This window comes from Mus caroli, unplaced genomic scaffold (assembly GCF_978045245.1).
Source record: "Mus caroli unplaced genomic scaffold, Mus_caroli_1 scaffold_7, whole genome shotgun sequence".
NCBI classification, from domain to species: Eukaryota; Metazoa; Chordata; class Mammalia; order Rodentia; family Muridae; genus Mus; species Mus caroli.
This window is the reverse complement of record NW_028227262.1, coordinates 24,970,996-24,987,785: the sequence shown is the minus strand read 5'-3', so window position 1 is coordinate 24,987,785 and position 16,790 is coordinate 24,970,996. Positions and strand designations below refer to the sequence as shown.

General features: G+C 38.4%; 1 protein-coding gene across 5 annotated transcripts in view; it reads right to left on the bottom strand.

Annotated features, from left to right (window-relative positions):
* Positions 1-6,479, bottom strand: part of LOC110288554 (vomeronasal type-2 receptor 26-like) — a 49,883-nt gene extending 43,404 nt beyond the window's left edge. For 2 of the 5 annotated variants that reach the window (XM_085839947.1, XM_085839948.1), the window contains exons 1-2: positions 6,090-6,414; positions 4,687-4,984 (exon numbers count right to left, since the gene is read on the bottom strand). In XM_085839947.1, coding sequence (XP_085696073.1) covers positions 4,687-4,984; positions 6,090-6,373 — 582 coding nt within the window. In that variant the 5' untranslated portion in view covers positions 6,374-6,414. The other 3 variants (XM_085839946.1, XM_085839945.1, XM_085839944.1) reach the window with 3 other exon arrangements.
* Between the last annotated feature and the right edge of the window lie 10,311 nt (positions 6,480-16,790).

The following is a 16,790-nucleotide window of genomic DNA, read 5'->3' as shown; positions in this document are numbered from 1 at the left end:
CAATACCTCTCCTGGGCTTATATCCAGAAGATGTCCCAACCGGTAAGAAGGACACATGCTCCACTATGTTCATAGCAGCCTTATTTATAATAGCCAGAAGCTGGAAAGAACCCAGATGCCCCTCAACAGAGGAATAGATAAAAAAAAGGTGGTACATTTACACAATGGAGAACTACTCAGCTATTAAAAATAATGAATTTATGAAATTCCTAGGCAAATGGTTGGACCTGGGGGGCATCATCCTGAGTGAGGTAACACAATCACAAAAGAACTCAAATGATATGTACTCACTGATAAGTGGATATTAGCCCAGAAACTTAGTATAGCGAGATATAAGATACAATTTGCAAAACACATGAAACTGAAGAAGAACGAAGACCAAAGTGTGGACACTTTGCCCCTTCTTAGAATTGGGAACAAAACACCCATGGAAGGAGTTACAGAGACAAAGTTTGGAGCTGAGACAAAAGGATGGACCATCTAGAGACTGCCATATCCAGGGAACCATCCCATAATTAGCCTCGAAACGATGACACCATTGCATACACTAACAAGCGTTTGCTGAAAGGACCCAGATATAGCTGTCTCTTGTGAGACTAGGCCGGGGCCTAGCAAACACAGAAGTGGATGCTCAAAGTCAGCTATTGGATGGATCACAGGGCCCCCAATGGAGGAGCTAGAGAAAGTATCCAAGGAGCTAAAGAGATCTACAACCCTGTAGGTGCAACATTATGAACTAACCAGTACCCCGGAGCACTTGACTCTAGCTGCATATGTATCAAAAGATGGCCTAGTCGGCCATCACTGGAAAGAGAGGCCCATTGGACATGAAAACCTTATATGCCCCAGTACAGGGGAACGCCAGGGCCAAAAAATGGAAATGGGTGGGTAGGGAAGTGGTGGGGAGGGTATGGGGGACTTTTGGGATAGCATTGGAAATGTAATTGAGGAAAATACGTAATAAAAAATATAAAAAAAAATAAAAAAATAAAAATAAAAAATAAGAAAGAAAATGGGGGAGATGTTGGGAGTAGCCTGCTTTGAAAGTTAACTGCCTTGTCAGTCATATGTGCTTATTGGCACAAAGTATTGGCCTCTGTGGGAAAGTACTAGCCTAGTTGAGATCACCTGGCCTCTGTCGGAAAGTACTACCCCCAGTTAAGAACAAATAGCTATAGATCTTGTGAACAGGTACCTAGAAACCCATTCTGTTCTGTTCCTCCTGCTAAATGTTTTACCTAACCAAAATTTTGCTTTTGGGAACAGGTGCATTCCCCAGAAACAAACCTACCCCCCTCTACCCCCCTTATTCCACATCCTGCTTCTATGAGTATATAACCTGTGTGGAAATAATAAAAAATGGTCAGCTTGATCAGACCTCTTTACTTACTGTCCAGTTTTTGCCCTTCTTGTCACCCATTCTCTCCACAGGTGATATCCAAACACTGTTCCCGTGGATAGGGGCAATTACGAGTTCATTGAAGTTGTTGTGTTAGGCCATGTGCATGAATATTAGTGGTGACCGGCATCCAGCTGGCCACAGGTTGAAAAAAAAATGTGACTTTCAGCAATTAAAAATGAGGACATCATGAATTTTGCAAGTGAATGGATGGAAGTAGAAAATATCATGCTGAGTGAGGTAACCCAGACCCAAGAGGACATGCATAAATGACATGTACTCACTGATAAGTAGATATTAGCCCAAAAGTACAGAATTACTTAATTAAAATTAGTCAAATAGACATGGTCTCCAGAGGAGTGATAGGGTCACTAAATTGTCCTCAAAAATTATGAGCCAGAAATGTTCTTGTCTAAAAGAAATGCAGGGACAAAAATGGAGCAGAGATGGAAGGAAAGGCTATCCAGTGTCTGGTAAAATTTGGGATCCATCCCAGGCTTGGCCACCAAACCATAACATTAGTAGTGGTGCCATGTTGTGCCTGCAGACAGGATTCTAGCATGGCTGTCCTCAGAGAGGATCTCCCAGCAGTGCACTGAGACAGAAGCAGATACTTACCGTCACCCATTGAACTGAGGTTATGAAACACAAAGGAAGAATTAGGGATAGGACTGAAAGAGCTGAAGGGGATGGCAACCCCTTAGGAAGACCAACAATATAAACTAACATAGATCCTTGGGAGCCTCCAGAGTTTAAGCCACCAACCAAAGGGCATACATGGGTTGGTCTGTGGCCCTGTAAGGCATATGTAGAAGCCAACTGACTTGTCTGGTTTCAGTGGGAAAGGATTGGCCTAAATCCTGTAGAGACTGGATGCCACAGGGAAGGGGGATGATGGAGCATTTTGTGGGGTTTAGGAGTAGAGGAGAACCCACTCAGAGGCAAAATGTATGGGGGACTTACATAAGAACTCTGGAAGGGAGACCAGGAAGGGGAAACCTTTGGAATGTAAATAAATTTGTGACAAAAATGAGTAATATATAATTATATCAACATTTCACATAAATAATTGTATTCATTATAAATGTCATAATAACCATATGTCAAAAATAAAGTATTTAAAAGAAAAAAATAAAATTCTGAAAATGCAGCTATACTACTACTATTGGGCATATACCCAAAAGATGCTCCAACATATAACAAAGACATGTCCTCCACTATGTTTTTAGCAGCCTTAGTTACAATAGCGAGAAGCTTGAAAGAACCCTTATGTCTCTCAAAGGCATAAAGGATACAGAAAATGTGGTACATTTACACAATATAATACTACAGAGCTATAAAAAAAGATGACTTCACAAATTTTGCAAGCAAATTGATGAAATTAGGAAATATCATCTTGAGGGTGGTAACACAGACTCAAAGATACATACATGATATACACTCACTGATAAGTGGATATTAGCCCCAAAACTCAGAATATTCACTGGTAGAGAACAGGGGGGTGGGAGCAACCACCAGAAATTTCTAGAAGCCAGGGATGTAATTGACTGTGAAGACCCAATTGGGATGACATTAACTGCAATACTCAACAGAGGAGACATAGATCCAAAAGACACCACCTCTAGAACATAGGCATGGTTGCCAGTTGAGGGAACCGGCCACTCACCCATCTCAAAATTTTTGATCCAGAAATGTCTGTCTAAAGCAAACTCAGGAACAACAATAACAGCAACAACAAAAAATGTAGCACAGACTGAATAAAATGCAATCCTGAGCCTGCCCCACCTTGAGATCGATTTAATCTACAGACATCCAAACCCTAACACTATTGCTGATGCCAAGAAGTGCTTGCAGACAGGGGCTAGTACAGCTGCCCTCTGAGAGGTTCTGCCAACACCTAAGTAAGACAGATGCAGGTACTCAAACTCAACCATTGGACTCAGTCCAAGGACCCCAGTTGAAGACTGGGGGGAGGACTAAAGAACCTGAAAGGGAGTGCACCCCCTATGAAAAACAGTATCAACAAGTTCAGAGATCCTATGGACTAAAATCCCAACCAAAGAGTATACATGTGTGCATCTGTGGCTCCTGCTACATATGTAGCAGAGGATTGCCTTATCTGGCACCAAAGGGAGGAGAGGCACTTGGTCATGTTGAGGTTTGTTGCCTCAGCAAAGGAGGATGCTAGAGTGGTGAGGCCAGAGTGGATGTGTGGTTGTGGAAGTACTCTCTTACACTAAAAGGGGAGAGGAGATAGAATGAAGGGCCTGGGGAAATTGGGAAGGCTGAAATTTGAAAGGTAAATAAATAAAATAACCTAATTTTTAAAATTCACTCACAAAAATCTCATAAAAATAAAATATCTGGTTAGGCATGATGAAGCATGACTTTAATCCCAGCTCTGGGCAAACAAAGTCAGGAGGATCTCTGTAAGGCTATCATGGGCTACATAAAACTTCAAGACAGAATAAGTAGGCATAGTGAGAATCTGTCTCAAAAATGAACAAATAGGTAAAAATTAATAATAAAAATGAATCAACCGGAGAACACAATTCATTTTACTAAGATTTAAGTTACTTCACTGAGGATGGTAGGAGACATTAAGCACTGGATCACTGTTATTTGCATAAATTCCCCTTCCTATGTTTATTACTAAGTGAGATACAATTGACTTACAGGTGCTACCTCTCCAGCATTGCTCATTAGAAATCATTACTGATCAAAGAAAGATTCTGAAACAAAGACAAATGTAAAAACATTCCTGCCATCAGAGGAAAATTACAAACATCCCAAATGTCCAGCCAAAGTAAGACTCATGTTTCTTAGTTTAAAAAAAAAAAAAAAAAAAAAAGGAAGAAAAGAAATGCTTATGTGGCAATCTGAGCTGATAGCACAGTAAAATAATCAGGAATATGTCCACAGTCTTCACAGTGAAGTTACATGAGTAGAATTATTAGACTCCTCATGCTTTGTGAGGCTCTAAAACTGGATACAAAAGAAAGACAGTATTAACAATGGTAAATACCAAAAGAAATATTCTTGGAGTTGTAAAACTACAGGTTGTCATTACTTTTATTTATATTTTTCAATGTTAAAATTTTTTAAATTAAATTTATTTTAACAACATGATTTCATCTTATGAGTAAATTATTCTTTAAAGTTAAAATGATAATAAAGTAGTAAATTATTAAGCAGTCCCATGTATCATCAATAAAGAAAAACTGGATTAAGGAGCATTTAGTACTATAATACTATGTTTAATATAAGAATCAGGATGCTTTGTGTACCTGTGGGACATTGTAGAGACTTAGAACTTGGGAGATCTCAGCTGTTATTGCTTTTGAATAGCCTCCTATCACTGCAACCAGCTTATTAGTCTTCTCGGGCCTGCAGCTGTAGTTAGGAATTGGGGGTCTCTCTCCTGTGAACAACGCCATAGAACTTTCCATGGCCTTCATCACAATAAAGTCAACATTGAAGAGATAGAATCCCAGGGACATATTGAATAGAATATTTGGGTCCTTGTTGATTGTTTCTACAGCAAAAACCATTGCCAACATGTGCTGATAATGTTTAGGTAGATCGCTAGGAGGAAAAATTAGAAAGACCATTTTTGTGTTCTTTCTTTAATTTTTAATTAAAATATAATTATACCCTTTACCTCCTGCTCATTTATCCACCCAGTGTCTCTCATGCTACCTCTCAAATTCTGGATTTTTACTTATAAAAGTCTAAGTCATACAAAAATATATATGATATACCAAGAAACAAGCAAGATATTCTATATTTAAAATGTGAAGAAATTAGTCTTAAGAAAGAAGATTCATAGTACAACTTATCAAATTCAATTTTTTTTTAAATTTTTTTGAGACAGAGTCTCACTTACTCAGCCCAGGCTGAATTTAAACTCAGTATATAGACTAGGTGAAACTCAGGCTCACAGAACTGCCTCTGCTTCTCAAGTTCTGGGATTAAAGGTTTGTACCACCACATACTGTGAAAAGTAAAATTTTCAAGTTTTACTGTGCAATTGTGTATGAGAAATTTAAATAGAAGAGTAAAGCATGTGGGAAATAGCAAACATTCAAAGTTAGTATTTCAGGAAGTCTTTAAAAATAAGATGAACCTCAGGAAAGTACACAGTGGTTGATCAACCATAGCAATTTAAAAAGTGTCCAGTACATTGAAACATGATAAATAAAATATTTTCTGTATAATACACTAAATAACTACAAAGAAAAATTGTTCTTGACTACAAATTATTTTCAACATATTCATATTTAAAAGAATTCAACATGAGTAGGGAAGAGACACACAGAGAACCGGTCATGGTTGAGTAGCTATTGGCATTTGGTGGCTACTAGGGAAGGGAGAGGCTGTTTCCTTAGGAGGTTTGTCCTAGTAGCTTACCTAGACTCTAGATGATGTCTTATACGTCTAGAGTACTGGCATGCCTAAATGAACTAATTAAAGTAAAAAGTGAGAAAAGGAGAAAAAGAGAGAGACAGAGACATAGAGACAAACAGACAGAGAGACAGAGGGACAGAGACAGAGACAGAGAGACCCCATAAAGTTGAAGGCAGGAGACATTGGAGGGGAAGCAGTAGAGATGGGAGAGATCAACATATATTTTATATGTGTATGAAATCCTGAAACAATAATTTTTTAAAGAGAGAAGCCAAACACTTACAAATAACTAACATCTGTCATATTCATTGTATCATTAAAGCAAAATTCAGTTCTGTCTTCTCGACCAGTCACTCTAAAGGAAAAGAATCCTCCAATAAGAAAATCCCCATCTTGATTGTAGCCAGGAGAATCAGGTACACTTATGTAGAAACAAGACATTTTTTCCTGGAATGAAATGAAAACAATCAGGAGAGAGAAAGCAATGAGTAATATCATACTAACATTGATAAATAATTGATAAAACCAAGATAACTGTTCAGTTAAGAACCTTGGACTAATCAACATGAACAAGTGGATAAAATATGTGGCTTTCTGGTATGTGTTGATCAAGTTTATAAAGCATTGTTTTGCCCTGATACAGACCCACCAGTATTCAAACACTCCCTCAGTTCCAGGGAGTATAATTTGTGTTGCACCTACTAGAATGTGTCCCCTTCACAGAGTCACTGTGAGTCTCCAAGGAATCATGAACCTGTCACTGGGCACCTGGGAATTCTGGGTCTCAGCAGGAAAACATGCAATTAAGAACAAGTGTGAAGTCCTCTCAAACACCTGTGAGGTGTTTACACTCAGTGAGCTGAGGATTCTCAAGGTCCCAAGGTAAAGAGAGACTAACCAATGGAAACATAATAATGTCATGAAGGATCATCTAAAGGAGACGTCAAAGGGCTCAGTATTTGAGGGCAAAAGGGCTGGACTCTTAATCATTTAACATCAGTGTCCTTTTACAGTGTTTCTGTAAGGAAAGAAAAAGCCTTACCCTAGAAAACATTTCTAGACACTATACTGGGTCAAATATCAGCTTGGGTATGCTTTTTATTGGATATTTTATTCATTTTATTCATATTTATTCACTTACATTTCAAATGTTATCCCCCTTTTCTGTTTTCTCCTCTGGAACTCCCCTATATCATTCCCCTCCTCCTGCTTGTATAAGGGTGCTCCCCCAAGGCCAACTCACTCCCAGCTCACATCCCTGTCATTTCCAAACACTGGGGAATGGAGCCTTCACAGGACCAAGGGGTTCTCTTACCATTGATGCCAGGCAAAGCCATCTTTTGCTACATGTACTGCTGCAATCATGGGGGGCAGTGGGGAGTCCTTCCTTGTGTACTCTTTGGTTTGGTGAATTAGTTCCTGGGAGTTCTGGGGTGACTGGTTGGTTGATATTGTTGTTCTTTCTATGGAGCCACAAACCCCTTCACCTCCTTCAGTCCTTTTTCTATCTCCTCCATTGGGGTCCAAGAGCTCAGTCCAATGGATGACTGTGAGCATCCACATCTGTATTTGTCAGGCTCTTTCAGAGTCTCTCAGGAGAGAGTAAGAACAGATTCCTGACAGCAAGCTCTTCTTGGCATCCACAATACTGACTGGGTTTGGTGACCATATATGAGATGAATCTCCAGGTAAGGCATCTCTAGATGGCCTTTCTTTCAGTCTTTGCTTCAATATTTTCCTCTGTATTTCCATTACACAGGAGCCATTCTGGGTTAAAATTATATAGAAAGGTAGGTGGCCCCATCCCTAAATCAGAGGCCATGCCTAATCTCTCCATATGGTCTCTACAGATTCTCTCTCCCATTTGTTGCATATTTCATTTAATATCATCCCCGTTGGTCCTGGGAGCCTCTTGTTCTATTGGCATCTTAGATTTTCTGGTGGCTACACCCAGTTCCCCATTGCCATTGCTATACACCTCTGTTCAATTTCCTGACCCATTGTTAATCTCCCCATCTCCTCCAACAACTGATTCTGTCCACCTTTTCCTCTCCCACTCCTTTATTCCTCCCAAGTATCTCCTACCTTCTATCTCACATTATTATTTTGTTTCTCCTACTAAGAAGGCCAGAAACATCAACACATTGGTTTTTCTTCTTCTTGAGCTTTATATGGTCTGTAAGTTGTGTCATGGGTATTCTGTGCATTTTTCCTAATATCTACTTATAAGTGAATACAAACCATGTATTTACTTTTGTGACTGTGTTTTCTCACTCAGGGTGATATTTTTTGTTTCTATCCATCTGCCTGAGAATTTCATGAAGTCCTTGTTTTTAATATCTGAGTAGTGTTCCATTACAGCAGTGTAAATGTACCATATTTTCTGTTCCTATTCCTCTGTCGAGAAACATATGTGATGTTTCCAGGTTCTTATTATAAATAAGGCTGCTATGAAAATAGTGGAGCATGTGTCCTTGTTATATGTTGGGGCATCTTTTGGGTATATGCCCAGAAGTAGTATACATGGGTCCTCAAGTAGTACTATGCCCAATTTTCTGAGGGACCCCCATAATGAGTTCCAGAGTGATTCTACAACCTAGAAATCCCATCAACACCGAAGGAATGTTTTTCTTTCCCACATCTTTATCCATGTCTGCTGTCACCCAAGATTTGATCTTAGCCATTCTGATTGGTGTGAAGGCAAATCTCAGGGTTGTTTTGATTTGCATTTCCATGATAACTAAGAATATGGAATTTTTCTTTAGGTGCACCTTGGTCATTCAATATTCCTTAGTTGTTAACTAAAGCAGGAAAATTTGAAAAGTCATCAAATCATACTACAAAAGCATATACTTAAGAAAACTGGAAAATCTGGTTGAAATGGAAAATTTTCAAAGCAGTTAACAGATACCAACATTAAATCAGGATCAGATAAACCATATAAACAGTCCCATAATCACTAAAGAAATTGAAGCAAACATTAAAATATCCCCAAACAAACAAACAAACAAAACAAAACAAATAACCTTTGTGAGACCACATGGGTTTAGTGCAGAATTCTATCAGACCTTCAAAGAAGACCTATTACCAATATTCTTCAAATTATTCCACATGATAGAAACAGACATAACAGTATCCAATTCATTCTATAAAGCCACAATTACACTTATACCTAAACCACACAAAGACCCAACAAGGAAAGAGAACTTCAGACCAATTTCCCTATGGATATTGATGTAATAATGCTCAGTGAGATTCTCACAAACCAAATTCAAGAGCACATCAAAGTGATTACTCACCATGATCAAGTAGGCTTCATCTCAGGGATGAAGGGGTGGTTCTATATACAGAAATCCATCAACATAATCCACTATATAAACAAACTCAAAGAAAAAACATATGATCATCAAATTAGAGGCTAACAAAGAATTTGACAAAAGTCAACACCCCTTCATGGCAGATATCTTGAAAAGATGAGAAATTCAAGGCCAAAACTTGATATAGTAAAAGCAAGATAGAGCAACTGAGTGGCCAACATGAAACTAATTGGAGAGAAACTTGATGTAATCCCACTAAATTCAGGGACTAGACAAGGCTGCCCAATGTCTCCCTACCTATTAAACATAGTACTGGAAGTCCTAGCCAGACAAATAGAAAACAAAAGGAGGTCAAAGAGATACAAATTGAAAAGGAAAAATTCAAAATATCTCTCTTTGCAGATGGTGTGATAATATACCTAAGTGGCCCCAAAAATTCCACCAGAGAACTCCTAAACCTGATAAACAATTTCAGCAAAGTGAATGGATATAAAATTAAATTAAAAAATAAAAATCAGCCGGGCGTGGTGGCACACGCCTTTAATCCCAGCACTCGGGAGGCAGAGGCAGGCAGATTTCTGAGTTCGAGGCCAGCCTGGTCTACAAAGTGAGTTCCAGGACAGCCAGGGCTACACAGAGAAACCCTGTCTCGAAAAAAAAAAACCAAAAAAAAAAAAAAAAATAAAATAAAATAAAATAAAATAAAATAAAAAATAAAAATCAGTAGCCTTCCACTACCTAAACAATAAACAGGTTGAGAAGGTAATTATGAAAAATACACCATTCACAATAGTCATAAATAATATAAAATACTTTTTCTGACTCTAACCAAGCAAGTGAACAATTTGTATGATAAGAACTTCAAGAGCATGAAGAATGAAATCAAATTTGTATATTTTTAATATTTTACATTGTATATGTTTGTGAATACAATGTTTTGAAATATGTGTAAACTGTGAAAATTAAATATAAAATTTTAATTCACATAGATTTTTTTCAAGCATTCGCATCTTTTCAAAATTTATGTACTTCAAAGAATGTAAATCAAGGGATATTATGAGCTTTTTATAAATTTCCATTGTTTATAAGGTCAAATGTGTTAATCATTTTTTAAATCTTTAATCCTTTTTTACACTCCTGACTTCATCGCCCTAGTGATCTGCACCCAACTGTTCCCCATGCCATACCTCCTTCCCCACCGCATTTATTAATTTTTTTCTTTTTTCTCTCTCTTTCTTTCTTTCCTTTCTTTCTTTCTTTCTTACTTTCTTAATCTATTTATTTATTTATTTATTTATTTATTTATTTATTGCTCTTTCTTTCTTCACTGACTCATTCATTCACTCACTCTTGCTGCAAACACTATATGAGACAGAACATAGAGCATGGTGCATGCTAGGCAGGTACTCTTCCATAGTTTAACCTCCTTAGACTTTATAAATCTTTAAAGGACTATGTTTCTGAAATTGTATTTGAATTTTTGCCCATCCTGTCTCAATCTTCTGATTAATTAACATTACATGTACATGTCACCACACCTAAGTATTAACATATTTAGATGTGAAAATGAATAATTATAATAACAAATTCAGATATGTGAAGAGATATGTCATTTGTTTTTTTCAAATCATACTAAATCCATTCACATGGAAAATCAACTCCATCAATGCTTTTAAGAGGGAAAGAACATGTAGGTAAGAATGTGTACAGAGGCTTTGTTGCTTAGAACATGAAGAAAATCACACCTTATCCTCCCCTTATTTCTTTGGGTCAGTGCATTACAGCATGGCTATCCTTCACTTGACAGCTAAGATCCACATATAAGTGATATCATACCACACTGGTATTTCTGGGTCTGGGTTACCTCCCTCAAAATGACATCTTCTAGTTCCATCTATTTGGGTGTGAATTTCATGCCATTGTTTTTAGTAGTATTCCACTGTGTAAATGTAACACATATGCTTCATCCATTCTTCAGCTGAGAGATATTTATGTTGTTTCCAGTTTTTGGCTATTATGAATAAAGCTGCTATAAACATAGCTGAGCAAGTGTCCTTGTGGTACAGTGGAGCATTCTTTGGGTACATGCTCAGGAAATGTATAGCTGGGTTCTGAGGTAGAGCCATTATATTTCAACTTTCTTGTATCTGTTGAGACTTCTTTTGTGACTTCTCAATTGGGGAGAACTTTCAATAATGTCCTGAGAAAAAAGTACTTCCTTTGTGTTTGTATGAAATATTGTGTATATATGTTTTAGGTCCATCTCAATCATAACATCTCTTAGCTCCGTTATTCCTCTGTTTAAATTCTGTCTGGATGATCTTTCCATTGTTGAGTCTAGGGTATCGAAATATCTCACTATAAATTGTGAGTAAGGATTTTTAAAGTATTTCTCTCTCAAATATGCTTGTAATTGGCACATGATCAACATACTGCTGTGTATGGTGATTTTCAACATGGTATTTCTCCTAAAGAGTTATCAGATCTAAAAGGTTTTTTTCCACGGAATCTTACGGTCTTTTAGATAAAGGATAAAGTCATATGCAAATAATAGATTGAGTTCTACTCTTAATAGTTGCCCTTACCTTTATTCTTCAACTCTATAACCCTCTTTGCAGAACATTGCAAACATGGCCACTAGAAGTTGAAAGATGACCAAAAAGAACCTCCAGATGTAAAAATCACAGTAAAAAACACAAATAAGGAAAATAAACACAAATAAGCTGAGAATGACTTAGACAAAAATGATAGAGCAGGAATTCAAAGGCAGGATTATATGTATGTTCAAAGAAATTAAGGGCACAATCATGAGCTGAAATAAATAACTAAATAAACAAAATTCCCAGAACTGATTAACAAAGAAAATTTGTCAGAACTCTTTGACACAGAGATTATTATTAAGGAAAGCTCACTCCAATAACTATCCATATCAAAATATTTGAAAAAACTCAATGAATAAATTAATGAAAATAATTAAATCATTGGAAAAGCAACAATAAACAAGAACCCAGATAATTAGGTTGAGGAATAATTGGTGAAAAATAAAAACAATAATTATCACAGAAAAATGATTTTTTGAGAAAAACATTAGGGTTGAAATTTCTAGCCAATTTAACAAAAAGAAAGGGAAAAGAGGCTCAAATGAAGAGCATTAGAGATGAGAAGGTAGATGTTGTAACAGACTCCAGTGATATTCAGAAAACCATGAGGAAATACCTACAGAACTTTATGCCACTAAATTGGATAACATAAAAGTAACGGGTAAATTTCAAGATGTATATGACATACTCAAATTAAACCAAGAAGTAATTAAACAAACCTATAATCAGAATCAAAATTGAAGCAGCAGCAACAACAACAATAAACTTCTCAAGCAAAAACAAGCCTCGGAACACATAGGTCATTGTAGAATTGTCGCAGAACCTCAAGGAAGAGCTGATGCCAAATACTACTCAAATTACTTCAAATGAGTACTTTTCCAAATCCTATTATGAAGTCCACATTACCCTGGTAACGAGCCTAGATAAAGACACCAAAAAGGGAAAAACTGTGTCTGATCTACTTGGTGACTACAGATGAAAGCATTGCCAATAAAATACTTGCAAACTGAATTTAAGATCATATCAAAAAGATCACAAATACTGATCAAGTTGGCCTTGATGCAGAGATGCAGGGATGAATCAACACACATAAAGCAATAAATGAAATTTGTCAGCTAATTGGACTCTAAGACAGAAATTACCTGATAATTTCATTATATGCAGAAAGACTTCTGACAAAACCCAACATTTCTTCATGTTAAAGGCCCCAAAGAGTGGAAGAATGGAATGTGTAAACCTAAGCATTCTAAAGGCAATGACAAACCCATATTCACCACTCTAAAGATTCTCACTGAGATTAAAAGCAAAGAAAGAATATTTACTCTTTGTAAGATGTGATAAATACTAAGTTTTTTATTCACTACCAACATTAGCATAGAAAGCATTTCCATGGAGAGATGAGAAGTTTCTGGGAATAACTGATATGAAAGATAAGCTCTTGTCTTATTTGAAGTCTTGTTTAATGCAGGTCCACTGTACACAGGTGCAGGATCAGACCTAATTTGGGTGTTAGGCAATGACTTGAAGGAAGTGTGCCACCAACCGATAGATCTCGTCTCTTCCACTGGGTTCACATGCAGGAAGTTAACATGATCTCAGAACATGTCATCTCTGTGAGTTGGTTAGTAAATTCTCAAAATTTTTATATAAATGGCAGATATTAATTCTGATATTACTGATAAATAGTACATAACTATATAGTATATACAAGTATATATATATATATATATATATATATATATACATATATAATGTTTACATTACATTTATTTTTTCATTTTACATCCCAATATTAGCCCCTCTTCTCCTCTCAGTTGCCCCTCATGCAGGTCCTTTCTGCAGTCAACCTTCTCCTACTCCTCTGAGAATGGGAAGCCATGCTTTGTGTGTTAACACTCCTCCACAAGTCCCCTGATTTCACTATGGGTCTGTGCACATACTTTCCCACTGAGGAAAGAATAAGCTACACCTTAGGTCCACGGGATCCACAGGCAGGCAGAAAGGCACCAAACTCAGGGACAGCCCCTACTCCAGGTGTTGAAGACTAAGCTGCTCATTTGATACATAAGTGCAATGAGTCTACCTCTAGCCAATGCTCCCTCTGGTTGGTGGCTCAGTCTCTGGGAGCTGCAGTACTCCAGGTTGGTTGACTCTCTAGTTCTTCCTATGAAGACTCTATCCTATTTTGGTTCCTCAATCTTTCCCCAAAGTCTTCCATAACATGCCCCGAGATCCATCTTGTGTTGTCTATGGGTTTCTGAATTGCTTTCCATTGGTAGCTGGGTGAAGCCCCTCAGCGGACAGTTATGTTAGGTTCTTGTCTGCGTTCATAAAGGACTACCATTAATAGTGTCAGAGATTGGTTCTTGCCTATGGGATGGGACCCAGTTTGGGGAAGTCATTGATTGGCCATTCCCCTCATCTCTGCCCCATCTCTGTCCCTGCACATCTGTGTTCTTATCACATTCTTGGATGTTTATTTTCTTTAATCACCTACCAAGATGCAATTTTTGTTCCATATAATAGAGACTACACTAAGCAGGACAAAAAAGAAATTGAATAACTTTTTAGACAGTAAACTACTTTTTGTTTCATTTTGTGTTTTTAACCCTGGAGATAGGATCCAGGGCCTGTACAAGCAAGGCCCATGCTCAGCCACCAAAGTATCCCAGCTCCTTTCCTGGTTCTTTTCAAAGCTTTGTTAGATGGGAAGTCAGACAGTAGTCCTTATTCTACAGTTGTGTGGGGATGTTTACTGCTCTTGCCCTAGGTGGTCTCTAAAGACTGTAGGCTCTATAATGGAGTATAGTGAGGAAAGTGTATCAGAAAAACATAAGGTGATGGAATCTGAATTCTCCTTCTATCTCAGAATAGAAGCAGACAGACAGACCCTGGATGTCCTCTCTACAGATGACCTGCTCCTTGGCAGGAATCCAGGAAGATTATAGAGACAGAGCTGCCAGTCAGCACACCCCACTTCAAGCCCCAGCACACTAGGACACAAACCCAGCAGACTAAGCCAGAGCCACAGTCTGCCCACATCTAGATGTGTTGCCTAACAGAAGGTTACATAGCAGCCAAGTACCATCTGCACAATTACAGAGCGGTGTGGTTATAACTGATCCATTGGATAGCACTGATTTTCCCTGGGCCTCCAGGTGTCAATTGCAAATGGCTTCTGGATTAGGAGGTAGGACTGAGAGTTCTCTTCCTCCTCTCAGTGCTGGGGTCCTATCAGGCTTGAACCTATGCTGGTTTTGTGCATGTTACCACAGACGCTGTGAGTTTATGTATGTGAGCACCAGACCCTTATATCTGGAAAGCACTGTTGTTACTCGGAATCATCCCTCCTCTTTGACTCTCACAATCTTTCAGCTTCTGCCCTGCATAAATCCCTAAGATTCAAGAGGACAGGTGTGAGGAAGGCAACCCATTTAGGACCATTGGGGCCTCCAAAAAGACCAACACTTAATAAATGGATCTGATACTTAAAAACTTGTGGAAAATGTTGAAGTGGGCTCCTGCAGAGTCAGGCAGAGACCTGGTAAGAGAAACTTTCCAGTAGGAAAGGTTAAACATGCAAGCTATAAACATGAGCATGGCCACAGGCTTGGACACCTGAATAGACACAGACATAGTCACACCTGTTCTTCAGTCTGAGAAACACAGTAGGGTTGTTATCACTGGCTTTTGTTTCTTATTTTTTAAACTTCACTCTTGCATACATGTGGTTTTTGCTTTTATTATTATAGTAAAATATAATAAAAGCATCAAAGTTGGACAGGACAAACTAACAGAAGAAAAGAGCCCAAAACATAGCAGAAGAATCAGAGACCAAGTAGGTATACTCATGAATCTCATAAAAACACTAAACTGGAAGCCATGAGACATACACAGAGGATGTGGTTTTTAACCCATGAAAGCCCTGTGCACACTGCTTCCGTCTCTGTGAGTTCATATGAACTTTGCTGAGTTGATTTTGAGGACTGGGTTTTCATGGTGTTTTTCATTCCCTCTGACTCTTACATTCTTTCTGCCTCCTCTTCTGAAGTGTTTCCTGAGCTCCAAGAAAAGGGATTTTTATGGAGACACCTCATTTAGAACGAGTACTCCAAGGCTCTCATTTTTTGTAATGTATGGCTGTGGGTCTCTGTGTTTATTCCCATCTGCTGCAGGAGGATGAGTCTCTGAAGATGGCTGAATAAGGTGCTGATATATGAGTATAACAGAATATTTTTAGGAGTCGCTCCTTAGGAAGATTTGTTTATTTAGACCAGTAATATTTGTTTTCTTCCTTAGGTCCCTGGGCCATGTACTCTCAAGATCTAAGTCACAAAAGCACTGTCAGGTATGGTTTCCATCTTGGGGAGTGGACCTTAAATCAAATCAGTTTTTACTTGGTTAATTCAACAAGTTTTGTTCCAGAATTGCTCTAACATATCTTACAGGTAAGCCACTACTGTAGGTCAAAAGATTTGTGGCCGATTTCATTTCCCTTTTGAGAATATGCAGAGTACCCTCCTGCTTCATGTAAGTACCTGTTTAACTTCTCCATGTTCAATGAGTTGTGTGCGTGTTGGGTTCTGCACCAGAGCCTTGCATTCAGTTTGTGGAGAGCAACATACTATCTGGGCAATAACTTAGGTTGTTTGGTAATTTGAGCTCCACCCCATAAATGTTCTGTAACAAACACTCCACAAATATTCTTAACTGCTTTGTAAAATCCTAACTGCGGGTGCACCGGGTTCCAGCTGTTTTTGCCTGCTCCTCATTATCTCCTCTGCTGCCATGCTTTCTGTCAGCACCCGCTTGCCACCATCGCTGACCAGCAGCCAGCTGCAGTTGTCGCTGCTGAAGGGACTCACCCTGGCTGACAAGGAGAGCATGCCCCTGACTCTCAGCAGCACCTGAGTCCTGACCAGCAAGGCTGTGAAGAGAATCTTCCAGGACTCCTCCGAGCTGGAAAGTAAAGTGCCTACTAACCCCAGAGTTGAGGATGAGCCATTACTGAGAGAAAACCCCCGCCGCTTCATTGTCTTTCCCATCGAGTACCATGATATCTGGCAG